The 16,929-nt window shown below is 43.9% G+C and overlaps 2 protein-coding genes across 11 annotated transcripts in view; one reads left to right on the forward strand and one right to left on the reverse strand.

Moving 5' to 3' along the window:
* The window catches only part of arhgap17a (Rho GTPase activating protein 17a), a 36,040-nt gene extending 31,448 nt beyond the window's left edge, over nucleotides 1-4,592 (forward strand). The window contains 2 exon segments of the mRNA XM_030400186.1: nucleotides 79-612; nucleotides 1,809-4,592. Of these exon segments, the coding sequence (XP_030256046.1) occupies nucleotides 79-612; nucleotides 1,809-1,969 (695 nt within the window). The 3' untranslated portion in view covers nucleotides 1,970-4,592.
* A 1,387-nt stretch (nucleotides 4,593-5,979) lies between these two features.
* Nucleotides 5,980-16,929, reverse strand: part of grid2ipb (glutamate receptor, ionotropic, delta 2 (Grid2) interacting protein, b) — a 41,589-nt gene continuing 30,639 nt past the window's right edge. For 6 of the 10 annotated variants that reach the window (XM_030400523.1, XM_030400518.1, XM_030400524.1 and 3 more), the window contains 13 exons: nucleotides 16,009-16,310; nucleotides 15,111-15,155; nucleotides 13,874-14,623; nucleotides 12,779-12,931; nucleotides 12,102-12,189; nucleotides 11,540-11,632; nucleotides 10,656-10,852; nucleotides 10,420-10,575; nucleotides 10,260-10,346; nucleotides 10,043-10,172; nucleotides 9,631-9,749; nucleotides 8,688-8,852; nucleotides 5,980-8,431 (listed from right to left, as the gene is read on the reverse strand). In XM_030400523.1, coding sequence (XP_030256383.1) covers nucleotides 8,360-8,431; nucleotides 8,688-8,852; nucleotides 9,631-9,749; nucleotides 10,043-10,172; nucleotides 10,260-10,346; nucleotides 10,420-10,575; nucleotides 10,656-10,852; nucleotides 11,540-11,632; nucleotides 12,102-12,189; nucleotides 12,779-12,931; nucleotides 13,874-14,623; nucleotides 15,111-15,155; nucleotides 16,009-16,310 — 2,357 coding nt within the window. In that variant the 3' untranslated portion in view covers nucleotides 5,980-8,359. The remainder of the gene's footprint in view (nucleotides 8,432-8,687; nucleotides 8,853-9,630; nucleotides 9,750-10,042; nucleotides 10,173-10,259; nucleotides 10,347-10,419; nucleotides 10,576-10,655; nucleotides 10,853-11,539; nucleotides 11,633-12,101; nucleotides 12,190-12,778; nucleotides 12,932-13,873; nucleotides 14,624-15,110; nucleotides 15,156-16,008; nucleotides 16,311-16,929) is intronic. The other 4 variants (XM_030400526.1, XM_030400519.1, XM_030400527.1 and 1 more) reach the window with 2 other exon arrangements.

The raw sequence follows: 16,929 nt of genomic DNA on the forward strand, positions 1-16,929 counted from the left end.
AAGGTCAGAGGGTAATGCACTGCGACATCATTTTATGATGAAAGTGAACTGTCACATGATGGTACATCATTCTTCCAGGTACCAAGAAGCAGGCTCCTGCCCCTCCCAAGCCGACAAACCCTCCACCCAGCCAGCCCTGTAATTCCTCCAACCACGCCTCCTCCTCAGGCTCCTCGCAGTCCCTCAGCCCCACCCCCAGACCTCTGTCCAGCCACTCGCCCACCTCGCCCACCTCTCCCACCTCGCAGCCATGTGCCACACCCAGACGCCACTCCAGTAACCAGCCCCCAATCCAGGCGCCCAACCATCCGCCCCCGGAGCCCCCGACACAGGCCAGTCCCCCGCCGCAGCAGGCGACACTCGGCGGAGAACAGAGGAGCGCCGACCCCTCGCCCCCGGGCACCCCGACCCCTCCGGACACCCCTCCTCCCTCAGCCGCCAGCCACGATGCGGTCGCCCCTCCGTCCCCGTCTCCATACCAGTCGGGCTCGCTCCCCCGGCCACGGCCCGTCCCCAAGCCCCGGAACAGACCGAGCATCCCGCCGCCGCCGCAACCCAACACACAGGCCGGTGACACCAACGGGATCTGTGCCACTGCTTACAAGATGATGGGTGAGTGTCGACCTTCATGTCAGACGTTTGACTGTTGACTCACTGCTCAGCACTAATGTGCTCTCTGTCTAACAGCCGTGCGTTGTAATACCTCCACAGGTTAAAGCTGCGTTTGTACGAGGTTGGTTGTTAATTGACCTTTTTCACTAGCAGCACCTGCACTTGTTGTTACCATCACCACGGCCATTCTGTTCTGCCTGCTGCCTCTGTCACAGATCATTTATCCGGCCCTGATGCACCACTGTCACGCTGTCACGCAGCCCTGTTTACTTTATAGCGAGGGACTTTATTCTGAAGTAGTCACGGCGGACTTCATATAGATGTTATATTTTTCTGTTCTTGTTCCCTCCACTTGCAGAATCAATCCATATTAAAGCCAGAGTTGTGTGCTTCATTTTAGTGACAGTGAAAAAGCCACCATGTGTAATAGAATAGGACATGTTGTTATCAGGGCCGTCATTTATCACGAGTCACTCATCTTCATTCACAGTCAGAGATTTGAGTTGTTTTGTTTTTTTTAACCTGTGAATCATCTCGTACTGTTTGTCACTGAGTTTTTAAGCCCGTCGCTGTGACACGCCTGTGTAACTCTGACACGCATGTTTATCACCGGCATGTCCTCGTCTCATCACTGACGTCCCAGCACATTAACACGTCCACAGTGTACCAACAGCTCGTATCTAACACTCGGCTCTTATCTCAGGCGATCCATTCACAAGTAAACTGGGGATTTCCAGCTCCATTTTCTCTGCTGCTCTCCTCTCACACTTCACATTTTCCATCCACTCTCACTGCCCCCACCGCATGTAACTCGCAATCTGTGACTGAACACCGCCCCCTGCTGTTCAGACCCCGACAGGAGCGCAGAGCCTCTGTTGGAGCTTATGGAAAATATTACACATCTGCATGGGATGGCACCATTACAGCAGCTTTAAGTGTTTTCATACTCCAGGACGGGGCTGCATGTGTTTGTGATTACGGCCATTGTTCGTATACTGTGGACTTAAACAGCGTGTCTGTCTCTGGAGGATGTTTATGTAGCGCTCTGCATGCATGAGAGACACATTCAACTTTACTTACTAACACAAACAGTAACCGAGAGGCTGGTTTCTAGTTGATTTTACTTCTCTTTGTGACAGAAAAGCCTTTTAAGATCGTTGGACTTCTCCTCACTGTCTTCTTCTCTCCCTCTGTAGACCCGGCGATGACTTTCAAAGGGCTGAGTCGAGCGTTGGTCCCTGAGTTCGCTGTAGACCAGCAGCCAGCGACCTCCTCCTCCTCCTCCTCCTCCTCTTCCTCCTCCCTCCTGTCTCTTCCCAAAGACTGTGACCTGGACACTGAGAGCACTGTCCTATAAGGAGGAGGCGACGGCACGCTCCGGTCCAACTCCCCCCACGCTTCTCCTTATCCTTCTTCTCCTTCATCATACACACCTCATGTAATCTGCCCCCGGCCCGTCTCTGCAGAACACACCTCTGCTGTTAGGATCTCCCAGTCCGGCCTGTATGAAGGACTGTAATGTGACGTAACGGCAGCCACGATGGAGGTCAGCTACTCTCGGTAAACGCAGGTTACGGCCCTTGATTGTGTTTGTGTGACTGTAGGAACAAAACTGAATAGTAATCGCGTCGATGCTTTAAAAAGGGAGCTGCTCATTTCCCCAGTTCCATCCAGTGCGTGTTGATTTATGTGTTTAATTATCAGCATTTTAAGTGGGACACATCAACAGCCAAACTGTTTTCGTGTTGTAAGCACCTCTTCGGCCGCAGCGAATGATTTTAATCGTCTATCAATCTGTTGATTATTTTCTCAATTAACCGTTTGGTTGTTTGGGCTTTAAAATGTCCGAAAATGGTGGAAAATGTCTCGCTATGTCCACAAGCCAAAGATAATAAGTTTTACCATCAAAAAAGAAGCAAAGAAACCACAAAATATTCACATTCATGAAGCTGGAATCAGACAGTTTTGACTGATTAAAATGGCTTATCAGACTTATCAAAATAGCTGTTGATTAATTTTAATAGCTGACAACTAATCTAATCCTTATTGCAGCTCTACTCGTTTGCGTGCTAGCTACTGTATGTGGCTTTCACTGATACTAGTAACAATTCCTACACACATATAAACATCTGTAAGTCACGTTAGGTACATTTCAAGGTCAAAAACGCCTTTCTTTCTTTAGGTTATCATGAAAAGTCAATAAATTGTAATCGATAAGTCGTTTTTAAGCAAAAACACCAAAAACAAAACAAAAACATTTTTTGCATTTGCATTTTTCAGTATTTCTGGACATTTTTCAAACCAAATGACTGAGAAAAAAACCAAACAGATTAAAATAAGCAGAAAAAAATCAGATAAATCATCAGATGGAAAAAGTAACTTGAAAAACTGCAAGTGGCATTTGTTCTTACAGTTTTTGGACATTTTCCAGACTGAGAAAATAATCAGGAACTGGTGTTCAAACTGTCCTCCATCGCCACGATCTTCTCCGCCTTTAGCTTTCATCAGCCGTCATGTTTCTCAGAGTGCTCCTGACCTCCATCATGGTGCCAGATATGGTGACACAACGCCTCTACACTGCAACACACACCGCCACCTCTGTCATTATAGCGCATACCCCCCACAACAGACCAAGCTCCAGACAATCAACAGCAAACAGCAAGAGGAGTCACCAGTAACGCCGACGACGCATCGCTTTATAAACGGAAGACTGAGGGGAGAAACGCCAAAACGTGGACTGACCAGGCTCGTTTGGGATTTGATGTGAGGTTTTTTTTTCTTTCCTTTTTTTTTGTTGAAAAAAGGTCTCAGAGCAGGGCGGAAAAGGGTAACAGGTCAGTAGGCAGAAGCAGAAACCAAAACTGTTGCTTCAAGTGTAGCTGGTGACTGCAGGGTTCCAGTCGTCTCACACACTTTGATTATTCACCCTTTTCTTTTTTTGTTTGGATCCTCTTTTAAAAAAATCCCGCCCTCACTCCTGTATTTATTTACCGATTTCACGACACACATTCCCTGTGGCTTTTGACATAATTAATGCAGTCTTTAAATGTAAATCATGCCTTATCGGTTCCTCCCAGAACCACGTTATAAGCATTATATATTTACTGTATGGAGGATATACTCGGCTCCCGTTACCACAGTATTTTCTTCCAAGAAGCTGTCTTGGCAAAGAGTATGTTTTTTTTTTTCAGGGATGTTAAAGGAAGGCGATCGGGCCCGTCTCGTGTGGTTGTGTATTTAAATGTGTTTGGGTTGATTTCTTCGGGTCTTCTGAGCAGAAGTAGCAGGGCCTGAACACGCTCAGTATTTTTTTTTCGCCCCTTCTGTCGTTCCATCAACCTTTTTTTGTGTTCGAACAGGCTGCGCGTGAGAGAATGTAGCAAAAGGACGATTCTTACCAGCCTCTTCATCCCGAACAACAAAAAAAAGACACATAAACAGCTGATGTTGCACTTGGCCAACAAGTGGTTTCTTTTTTTTTTTCCAGTCTTTCCCACTGAGCTGAGAGCACAGCGCTGTGAAACCTCAGTAGTGATGTGGTGTCAGACGTTTGCCAGGTGAAAAGATTAAATAAATGCTTTGTTGTATTTTTTTCTGTGTAAGCTTTTGTTTTTTTTGGCTTTTTGGATGTGTGAGCCAACATGGTACCAGTGAAGAAAGTGTCGGATGCTTCGCAGTTGCCCTGAAAACGAGTTTTATCGGTTTCCTTTTCAGAGACAATCGAGCATTCTGATCCCCCTTCCTTTCTCTCTTTACTCCCGTACCTTCGCTGCCTTATCCCTGTGCATCGGGAGCTTTTTCTCGAAGGATCTTCAAGATGAACAAATGCCATTAAAACTAGAAAATGATAATGCTGCGTTTTTAAGCTCCATAGTTTTGTATGTATGCCGTCTGGTGAGCTTAAATATGGAATAAAAACATGTAATAAGAATGCTTGGTTATACCCCCTTCCAAAGAAAATAAAGTATATGAAGAAACTATATCTGTTATGTGTTTGTGTATATACAAATATATAAGGAACAACTACACCCTCTCAACTCAATAACACAACTATATGAAAGAGGTACTCAGCAGAGCCAAAATTAAGCTTTTGTCCACTGACTTGTAGTACTCAGTTTGGTCCAAAAACACTGGATCATCATTAAAGTCCTGAGTTTGTTACAATTAACTGAACATTGTTTGGGATAGCACCTTTTGAGTTAAATGATCTCTCCACGAATTATACACACAAAGTATGTGATGTCATTCATTAGTTTTTAACACCAACAAAAGATTCTACCAGATTTCTTGTTCTACGTTAAAGAATTTCAAATTGAAAAACTAAGCCTGAATTTTTTTGTCTCAAAGCCAATGGTAGAAAAACTATGTGCTAATAGCATCTTAAAATGTTAGCATTTTTGAGTTGTAAGTAGACCAAAGAGCCATGCTAGTGGCTCTACTTAGACACATATGAGCTTAATGCTAACCTTAGGGCGCTAAAAAAATCTGATGCCAAGCATGTATGTTTAACATGTTCACTTTTAGTTTAGCCTGTCGTTCTGACATCTGATCATTGTGGAGCACTTGGCCACCTGTCGAATTCATACTCTTAAAAAATAGGTGGTAGTACGTCACTGAAGTAACCGCTAACTGCCAGTAACTGTAGCAGCAATTACCTAGTTAGTTCAGTTAGCCGGCAGCTAGTTGGTGGGACAGAGGGCTCAGGGAACCAGGGAAAGGTTGGTGTTAACATTGTTGGCACAGGAGCTTGGGCCTGGCACTGGGCAAGGCTAGCTGGTTAGCATGCTAATGTCATTAACAGTAGATATCTCTGCAACACGCTACACATACTTCATTAAGTAAAAGCTGTTTTTTTTTTCTCCCAAATTCTATTTTATTATTGATAACATTTTTGAACAAGTTAGTTGGAATCCAGTGTGAAAAGCCTCATTCATTTCAGGCTACTTTTATATTTCAAGTTAGCATGCTAACATGCTCACAGTGATAAAGCTCAACATGCTGATGCTAAGTGTGTATGTTTACGGATTAAAAATGTGTCCTTGTGGGGGTGCTAATAGTTCAGGAAACACCAAATTTAATCAAAATCATCCTCTTGGGACCATCAACGTCTGTATGGCATCGCAATCCATCCAATAGTTTTTGAGATTATATTTCAGTGGCGGCGAACTGAGATGCTAGCATGTTTGAGAACTGCTAATTTGTGCACAATGTATAAGTTGGTGTTTTTTCTCTCAGCACCTCCTGACTTCAACAGATTAAACCGTCAAATCCACAAAGAAGGAATATCACATAGTGTCCTGTACGTACCAGAGGTATCTATGCTAGCATTGGAAATCATTTATCAGAAGGCACAGATGAATCGGGCGGTTTCTACTTTCAAGCATGATATTTTTATAGATCAAAAACATATCCATTGTTTGAAAGCATTGAACGAAACATAAAGGTCAAACAGTCACAAAAACATGAGCAACTTCCCATGAAAACATATAAAACAGTTAGAAAAGGGAAACCTGTAGGCAACCGATAAATAAACCTAACCAAGACTAACAGAAATGTATTTATTTCAAACTTAAATATCCAGGGAGGGTAAATGCTATCAGCTGCACATCTTAATACATTAACTGCACCAACATGCAATTGATCTGGACAAGAAAAACACTGTTACCACACTAGTAGCAGCTAGGAATGCATTTTTACGAGATAACACTCACCTCGTAAGCCTGACTAAAGCTGCGCATAGAGAATAGATCACATGGTAGTTTCCTGATGACACTCCTGAATAAGAAAATAAATTAGAAGTCGGTGGACACACAAGCGTATAATACAAAGTGATGAGTGGTGCATAGCAAAAAACAGTTCATTTACAATCTCAACAATAATTCATTGACATAAATACAACACAGCTACAGGTACACTGTACTGTAGATGAGTCATGAGATCACCAGAGAAGCAGGAAATGACCATTTACAGTCGGATGTTTTTCTATTTATCCACATGCGTTTGATGTTCGTTCATTCAGCCTCTTCATATTAAACCTGACTTATCTCTCTGCACTGACAACGAGTAAGACTCTAATTGTGGGAGAAAAAAAAAGAAAAGAAAGATTTGCTATTCCACCCACACGTTTCATGAAACAGATGATTTTGGAGCCAAAGTCGCACCATGTGCTGATGTAGTCAGTGTTGCCTCACTGTGAAAGGTGCAACATTGTTCATTTGAGTGATGTTTTGCAAATAAATGTGTGCAGTCGAATACATTTGGATTCGATTAAGTCCTGTCAGGCAGAAGAAAGGCTGACGACAAAAAGGACTCCAACTGATTCCCAGTTCATGTGCTGCAAACGGGCCTGACTGGACAGGATTCAGTGGCTGTTTCTGATCGGGCCCAGTTAGGACGCAGTGAACGGAGTCAAAACCTCCACGGATGACCTCACGTTTTAGACACCCGCGGAAATGTAATGACATCTTCATCGTCGATTGCACTTGTATGGGGAGCTGAGGCCAAAGTTAACCACGACTGCCTACTGGTTCACGAGCAGCAATGTGGCTAATGCAGTGTTGCTATGGACACAACATACGGAACCTTTAAGTTAGCTGGATTCCAACGTGAAAAGCCCAGTGGTGTATTTGTTTCATCTTTACACTCCTAGCACATTAGCTTCGAACTGGCTAGGTTGGCAGTCAAAACGTTTTTTTTCTTCCACGTTCTGTTGATAATTTTAGTAATTTTTTAAACTGACAAATGTTTTGAAATTACACAGTTAATATTTATTGCTTTAACTGTAATTTAGATATTTTTGTAGTTTTTATTGAGAATAAGAAGCAGTTAAAATTCACAATAAGTTATTCTAATGAAAATCTTATTTTTATGGCAAACTTTTGCTTCCATAACTACTGCAAAGGATAAGAGTGATTCTGCTGGGTGAAGATGACTTTGACTTCAGCTGTATATGGCCTTTTTTTTTTTATATATATATATTTTATTTATTTATTAGAATTCCCAAGACAGGTGCCCTATAATTTCACAGTTGGTTAGAGAACGACCACATCTTTGAGTCTAGATCAGCACTGTGGATACTTGACATTGTTATCTACTATTTCCAAATCAAATCCTGCTGTACGGGAGGCAGTGAGATCTGATCACTCGGAGGGTCCGACCTGAGCCGGCCGCTAAACTAAACTACGCTTGTGAATCACCTCGATTCCTGACAGCTGTCTGCAGACTACATCTACGCTTAATCTTTACAATTTTTCACATATGATCTGATAGAAAATATAAACTTTATATAGTCATATATTAAACATAGTAATTAATCTGTAAATATTCAGACCAGTTGTTTTCATTATCGACATCTCGTAGCAGTCAAATATGTGGATGGTTTCCTCCCGTGTATCTTGTACTGTCTGCCATGAACTGTGTCTTAAAAGGAGATGTAAATAATGTGAAGACCGGTTTGAGTCGTCAGTGTGCGGTGAGTTCCTGTTGACCTGTGGACACCTGAATGTTCTGCTCTACCCAGCACCTGAAAGAACAGCAATGCTGCACACGGGGCGCTCATTAACTGTCGTGACTATCTACAGATAGATACAGTGTACTTCCATTGTGTTTGCTATAGATGATGCAGTCTCTCTTCCTCTCTCTGTTGGTTTCGAGTGTCTCTGTGTGTGTGATCTTGGCACTTTGGTTGTGGCGAGCAGAGTGTAAGTGGAGCCAGCCGGCCTCTCGGTTTTGGCCCGACGTCTTGCTTCTACCAGGCCAGAGGGGAAGACAGTCTGGGGCTTCTGGGGTTGTCTGGAGTCTGGGTCTCGCTGAGAGCTCTCTGCAAGACAAAACCCATAATCTCATCTGATTTATGCCTATTTCACCGTATTATTTTCAGATTCAGAGCACATTTGCTTATTCCGCAGACAGCAGCACTTTGTGGCTTTATCTCTTTATAGCTGCAGACGGCTGACACTCTGTGAGAGCACCGGCTGAATTCTTATTGTTTTTTCAGGGGTAGTGGGGGAGCCTGGATCTGTCAAACATCTGTTGCATAAATCAAAAGATGAGCTGTCAAATTCTGCGCAGCTCACCTCAAACTTGGAGATGAAGTCTGAAAAGATGCCGAAGAAGGCCTCAGTTTTGGTGGACTTGCCATCCTCTCCGAAGTAGGAGGCCACCTTGGAGAACTCCTCCATGGCTCGGGTCTGCAGGGACTCCAGAGACTGGATCGCGGGATGGCTGTTCTCCAAAAAGCTCTGTGGGAGGATTTTTACACATTAAAGTCTGTTTTCTTGTCATGAGAGGTACTACTAGTAATGTCTACTACTTATTATGTCTTCTGTGGATCTGGAGGAGCTTTGTACGGATGCTAATTAGCTGCATTTTGTAAAAAGTAGTATTCAGAGTTTACGGGTGTGACTCACATTCTTATCATTCTTTTTTTGGTCTTTTGTGAGTCCCTCAACTTTATGTTTGTGCAGTAGTTAATTGCTAGAGAACCACTATAAAGTAAAGCATGGCAACTCCACTGGTTTCAAAAGAAGTTGGGTTATATGGAGGCTTATGAGAAAATGACCCTACTTCTTACTTGATTTATTAGCTCGGTAAACATTTTCTGAATGAGTTCATGGTCTCACTCACTCATTTCAAGTCTTCTTCATTATAACATGAAGTTCATTTAGTGAGTTAAGGTCTCTTTTAGAGTAAAATTGTTGACAAAGCAGGGTGTTGAAACGTGCGGCGACCATCTGATTGACAAGTCGCTACCACTGCTTGTCCTTGGGTTGTCAGTCAGATCCAACCAGGTGAAGCTCCCTACATGTTCCTACCTTTGGACGGAGCCAGGCAAGCTGTTTCATCCTGACTCTGGTCTTTATGCTAAGCTAAGATAAGGTAGCCGCATAGCTAATTTACTTGCTAAAGAGTTTCCCCAAATGTAAAGCAATCAGTAGCTTTTATGAAAAAGTATAAATGTAGCAGCTCACAATGTTCTATATATTTGATGGGTAATATATATTTAAACAGTTAGCGTACGCTCATGACAGAGGCAAAATGGTCCTCAGAGGTGGGCTGGATCTTCAAACAGGCCGTCCGGATGTCCTGAATGGTTGTGTGAAGGTCACTCAGCTCTGCTGTGATGGCCCTCTGGTTCACTGAACAGGATAAATGTACAAACAAGGTGATGAGTTACAGAAAAACTGCATTTGGTTGAATGTTTGTAATAGTATCAACAAGGAAATGTGCAGATCAGACTCAAAACAGCCTGTCTTGTTTTACAATGTCAAAATGAAATATAGAACCATCATCCTGTGCTATTTAAACAGTTATTTGAACAAAACACATCTTACAGCTACTTTAAAATAGAGGCTATAAGTAAAGTTTGAGCATAAGACAGAACGGAAGGAGGGCCGAGTTAAAGAGCCCTCCTGCTGTGACATCATCGTACCCTTGGCTGCCAGAGCCACTGTTGTGAGGTCTCTGGAAAAGTTGAGCAGCTCAGGGAAGTGTTGGCACAGAGACTTGGCCAGAATGTGGAGAAAGGTGGATTTCCCGTCCACCGTTTTGGTCGTGCTGAGCTGCAAGAAAGAAGGCAAGAATGAACGACTCAAATCTAATACTGAGGTGAACATGACGTGGTTGAAGCACAGGTGTCGATGCTGTACCTCAGTCAGGAAGTTGATCTTAAAACTGGTTGTCCTGTTGCTCTTGGGCTGACCATTGTTCAGGTAATTTCCCATTGCAAGTACAAACTGTGGGAAGAAACACTTAATAACCACTATTAACACTCAGAACATGCACTCTTTCCCTGCTCTAGATGTTTACCTCCAGGATCTTGGCCAGTTTCTTGCTGCTCTTCAGCTCCACTGAAGCCTTGTAGATGTAATCATACGCGACCTTCATCTCCTCCGTCCTCTCCTGCAGGGTCGTCTTGAAGTGGAGGCTCCGCAGACGGGTCTTATACTCGGGCACCATCAGCATCTGATACCAAAAAAACACATCAATTCACTCGAATGGTTCTATCTTTCTTTCTATAACCTGGTGGCTGTTTGAGGCTGTACCTGGAAGATGAACTGGTCGGGCTCGCTCAGTTTGGCCGGGTCCTGGTCGAACTGCTCGTACTGTTTGACCTCCTCCTCATCAGGGGCGTAGAGCAGCAGCTGCTTGATGTGAGCGGGCTCCAGCCTGTCGGTGGTCATGTTCATCAAGATCTGACGCAGCTCGCTGACGGAGAGCTTCAGATGGGCGATGAGGATGGCTGCAGAGAAAAGGAGCAGGGGAAGAAGTGGCAGATTTAACTCTTATCCACTTTTATCAGATTACAAAGAGGATCAGTGTGAACCCGACTGCAGACAAAACCTTTCATCTCCCTCTGGTGATGTGCCCTTTTCCACTATGTACTGTTCTCATTTCTTACTACGCTTCTGTGTCAGACTGATTATGAAATCCAACATCCAACTTGTAAAAGAACAAACTTCTTTCTACTTTCTTTATTCGGTGTCATATTACAACACTAATAATGCAGGAATATATAAAATGAGTCCATGAATCTTTTGCCCCAGAGCATGCTGGCAGGGTTTCAAACGCACCTACATCATTTAGGCGCAGTGAGCAACCAAACATATTAAAGTAATATTTCAAAATAAGAGACACAAAATTATGAGTAGTTATAAGGTCAAATTTACGACCTGCGTGATGTTATCGGGGAGGAGGGACCTTTACAAAAATGTACATCAATAATGGCGTCTTCAGCATTTGATACATCCTCTAGTGTTCACCATGCTCACATGTGTGTGGTGCAGTGTTTTGGGCTTCTCTTTGTCAACAAAGTATTTGAAAATAGTTCAACATCATATGTCATAGTTAGTAGTCTTACATACTTGAGCCTCGACCTTTTGTCAGGTGTGTGTGTGTGTGACCTGAATGATCTGTGTGGTATACTCACAGGCGTTGTAGGCCTTCTTATGAGACAGAATCTCCACCACGTCTTTCTTTTTAAAGTTCTCTGGCAAGAAGGCTGGAGGCTCTGGAGGAGAGACTGATAATTTCAACAAACACTGTAAGGGTGTATTCTCCTGGCACCGGGGGTCAATAAACACACACACACACACACACACACACGCACACGCACTGGCTACATGATGGGTTAATAACACAGCGCTGCTGTTCGAGTCACTAGAGGCCGAAATGTCAGCGGTATCTAGAGTAAATAAAAGAGGTGTGTTTCTCCTCTGGCAGAGCCGTGTTATTACAGAGGGGGAGGGGAGGGGGGGGGGGGTTAATGGTGCCTTGTGGAGAATGGATTTGATGAACACGTGAATGGAGCAGCTCCAAAACAGGTAATGGAGAACATCATAACTGTGAAGGTACAAACAAAACAGGAGATGTCAACACAGACACAAAGATTCACTTCGAAGGAGTGACAACATTGAGCATGATGCACATAAAGATGCTGTTTGTGATGATGATGCTGTACGACAAAGGCTGATGAGGACATAGCTACTTACTGGACCTTCGTTGAGTCCCAAAGTGCAGATCGAGGTCCAGGTACTTCACCATATCAGTGAGCTTGTCGTATTCTGAATCCTCTCCGAGCTTAACAGAGACAAAGGATACACTCGGTACTCTCCACAGACACAGCTGAAGCTTTATAATAACCTTAATTAATACATGGTAGATTTATAGTTAATTTAACTTGTTAGCTAATAGCAAAGGTGTGGACTCAAGTCACAGTTCTGATGACTTGCAACTTGACTTGACTTTGAGCCATGTCTTGTCTGGTTAGCAGTTATTTCACTGTTAACAATGACCAGCTTTATAAACCTTTTAATAAGCAGCATTACCACCTCTTTTTATACAAACACATATCAGACATTATTCATGTGTGGTGGGGGTTGTAAAGTGGGACAGAAAAGTCCAACGTTTGTATTCATAACGTGTGACCAGCTGAGATCCACCATGTTGTCTGTTTACTCGTGACTCATCGGAGACACAACAGAGTACATGAGTAGGTCTCTTCAAAAAATGTAGGAGGAGTGAGAATATTCACAGCCAAGGTGGGAAGATTCACAAGTTAACTTAGTGTTTACTGTATTTACAGTTAATGTTAAGAGTTCTTCAGACGGAGCCATGTGTGCTTTATTGAAGAACAATGATGTTGATGGAGTACGAGTTCACTGCTCACCTGACCCCATATGGTTCCCTCGGAGTTCTCCACCTGCTCCCAGCGCAGCCTCTTCACGCTCATGTGGTTGGGGTCCGAGGCGTGGGGTCCTGACTTGGGCAGCGGAGGAGGCTCACAGGGCGGAGGCAGGGGTGGAGGTGGGGGCGGCTGTGCCTTGGAGATCAAGAAATGCTCTTTTTAGACATTTTAATCAGGAAGTTTGTGCACAGTGCGCACACAGATGCTCACGAAGTTTTCAGACAGGGAGCTTTTTATTCAAACTCCGGTGTTTGATTCATCTCAAACCTCAAGGGGGATTCGGGGCACTCACAAGTTGTTAATTCTCTCCATCAGTCGCAGCAGACTAAATGAACGTCCAATTAGGCTTGGGCTGGAAAGGTGTTATCACACTCAATTTTTGAGCAGACGCTGGCGTTTGATTGAGATCTACCTTATTTTCCTTCCGTGTTTATCGTGATCTTTAGTTCTCTTCTCTTGAAATGTGCAACAGAAGCAAACAGCGGGTGAACTGCCAAAAGCTGCGGGAGGATTTTTTGCTCCGTCAGTCTCTTGGTTTTCCCATTTGCGTTCACATATTGTGATGTGCCAAATATAACAGTAAAGCTTGAAGGTATTATCCTGCATGATGCCACTTCTCAACTTTTTTCTGACACTTCTGTTGCTAGGCGCTCTCTGCTGTGCTGCTGCTGTGCTCCCAGTGTTTCCATGATGATTCATTCATGTCACATGTGATATTTTCAGTGATTTACAAGCATACATACACTTTCACCTGCGTTACTTTCCAATCCTCCGTTCTATCAACAACTCCATTTGATTACACATGAGCGAAATAAAAAAAACTGAACTGAGTGGTAGTACGAGTGCTGCTGGGTCATAAAAAATGTCATTCTGATCAATAGCAGGTGGGATGCAGGTGGGTGAAATACGTCTTTAATGAGGAAAAATCAATGACATTACTGCAGCAGAAACAACAGATCTGTCTCTCCATTAAGAGAGCAGGTACATCAGCTTTAGTTCACTGATTATTTAAATCTCCGGATACATAGAGAGGATCAGTCAGAATTTCATGGTTAATAATGTAAAGGTAGACGTTACCTGTTGCGACTGGTGCTCCTGCCGTGTGCTCTCATAGGTCTTAGTGTGAGTGGGGAGGGTGGAGTGAGTGGCCGGAGGCTGGGAGAGCAGAGCGGGGCCTTGGCTCTGACACTGGGACGGGCTGTGATCCTGCAGGGACGGCGGCAGCGGCCCCTGGTAGCTGTGTTGGTGGTGGAGCTGGTGGTGCCTCTGGAGGACGAGCTGGCTCGGTCTCAGCGGCTGAGGCGAGGGCTGGGGGGACGGCTGAAGGATGGGCTGGGGTTGGCTGAGCTGCCGGGGGAGGTAGCGCGACGGCTGGGAGGAGCGCAGGGTGGTGGAAACCAGGGTGGTGGTGTGGACGTGCGAGAGGCGGGTGGAGGTGGCCTGAAAGCGCTGGTGAGTTTTGTCTGCGTCTTCTCTGGTGGGGAGCACCTTGTGGAGAGGAGAGCGGTTGGATAGGATGGTCCTTGGAGGGGGCGGGGGAGGGGGGATGATGGGGTGGTGGGGCTGGAAGGGCATCCGGCTCCGCGGGACGTGCTCTGGGGAGAAGCGGACCGGCGGCATGGGGTCAGTGAACTGAGCGGGAGGCGGTATGAGAGACTGGAAAGGCGGGGGAGGTGGGGGGCTCTGGGTGGGAGGAGGTGGGATGTGTTCAGATCCAGACGAGTAAGTGGGGGACGAGGCTTCGTCGCTGCTACTGTGATCCTCACTGCTGCCACTGCTGAGCCGCCGGGGCATGAAGCCCAGGTCCTGGTCGTCCTGGAAACTCATCTGCAGGGAGGAGCGGCACAACATCAGACATGATAATCACAACTTTCTACTGTACTCTAAAATCAAGATGTTAAAAAATGCATGGTCTATTTTTTTTGTTGTTTTTTTTGTTTTTAAGCTTGCCTGTCACTCTTCTTATGGAGCAGAAAAAACATGAAGGCCACTAAATGAAACAACTTGCTAATCTGCTAATTATTAAAAAACACATGCACTTAATAATCAGTTATTCAGCCCGTCTATTACTGGAACACCAGAAAATAAAAAAGTAAAGATATGAAGTTGACTTTAAAATGCTATACTAAAAGTGAATTATCTAAATATGCTGCTCTCCCAGTTTCCCAGACGACAAACACTAAACCACCCTGACAAAGACGTAACACAGTTATGTTTGTTCGATGATTAAACATCAGCCAGCCTTAGATTTCTACTCAATAGGCAGATATAAAATTAGACTCTACTTTATAACCGAGTATCATGTTTTACTTACAGGCATCCCTCTTCTTCTGAAACCATGACAACCACCTTGATATATCTGTTCATGTGACACAAGTGTTCATTGTAGCGTACATTAGAGCTGCTCTAATGTAAACATGCATCACTACAACGTCATGACTTTAATCAAATGTGAATTTGCTTATTATGTAGCTGATAATAGTGCAAATGCACATAAATGTTGGTACATGTAATATTTTTGCATTAAAAGAAGCAAAACAGTGACTGTGAGACATTAGCTTAACTGTCATGAACAAACAACATCTTACTCTTAATAAGATAATGAGATTTTTTTTTTGGCAGTGCTTAAAATTTCAAAGTTTGCGGCAGTGAAAGTATAAAATACAAGTATTACTAAATATTATTCATGATCTCTATGGCTTACAGCAATTTTACAATGGTGTCATTAATATGTAAATATGTCTTTACATTATTAATTCCAAAATTCTAATTTAAAATAATATTTAGTGTGAACATTATTCCCAGCCTGATGATTCCTTGCATGATAGATGACTGCAGCTTCGGGTTATTCCTTTCACTGAAGCTGCAAGTTGTCGGTATGCTACAGGTCTCTTCCCTTCTTTGAGAGCTTTATGGAAACTAAATGATGGTCTAGGTTTGACCATATTATCCTGTGTTAACAGGTGGTGTTCACACATCATTTTTTCCCCCCAAAAAGCTCCATCACAGCTGTAGCATACCGCAAACTCTCACAGGAATAACTGAAGCTGTGCCCATTGTTTATGGTATTATGATGCAAGGAATAACAAGATACTAAAAAGCAACTCTACAATATCAATATTGTCAACATAACTTGAAGGGGCCTTCATATAAAAACAAAGCATGTACTCTATGACAGATGAAGCAGTTAGTTAGAGGTGGATCTTCCTTACCTCCTCATAGTCGTTCTCCCCGGGTACGAAGTCGTCCACCAGAGTGACCCGGTGGCCCAGCTGCTCGCTCAAAGCATCCAGGAACTTGTCCGTGTCCCGGCTGCGAGGCGGGCGGGAGAAGGTGAACAGCTTCTTGCGGCGGGTCAGCGTATTGGGGCCGCTGTCAGAGTGCTGCGGCGAAGCCGGTGGGCTTTCCAAGCTAACGTAAGGGTTGGAGTCCACACTGCTCTGGTGGTGGATCTCATAAATGGGCGTGGGGAGAGGCTCCTTCCAGGATAAGGTCAGGCCGGACTTACGGTTACCTGTAAAGAAGGAAATCAAAGATGGCTGCAGTCGTCATGCTGCGCGTAGGCATGTGACGCTCACACTGAAGATGTTTACACCTCCTATATATTATGCTATTTATTCCCTCATGAAATTGTTTGTGACATTTTCCATCACGTTGTCGCCTCGAGGATCCTCTCTGCTGAGAGGCTGCCATGGCAACATAAAGATAAACCGCGGCTTATGTATACGCACATATAGATTGTAGAATTTGAATGAGTTCTAACTTAAACACATTCAAATATCTGCGGTTCTCCTTCCATGTTGACTCAGATAATCCAAGATGATTTTAGAAATGTAAAATCAACCATAAACACAAGGCTGCAGATGAGGAGACCATGTGAGCATCGCTAATATCTGTGATGTTTTTTTGCAGGTCATGTTTGTCACCTTCATGACCATTATTACGATTGTGTAACTTACAATCATCTCACACATTCGGCAGCTTGTATTTACAGCAAATCTAATGTGGCATGAACATGGCACCAGTCATGTACCATCGAGACTCAAAGTTATGCAGTTCTCAACTTTTCAGTCTTGCCAAATATTGTCATCTGATTTCAATACTTCACCACTAAATGGCACATGGTTGTGAGC

This window comes from Sparus aurata, chromosome 20 (assembly GCF_900880675.1).
Source record: "Sparus aurata chromosome 20, fSpaAur1.1, whole genome shotgun sequence".
In the NCBI taxonomy this organism is placed as follows: Eukaryota; Metazoa; Chordata; class Actinopteri; order Spariformes; family Sparidae; genus Sparus; species Sparus aurata.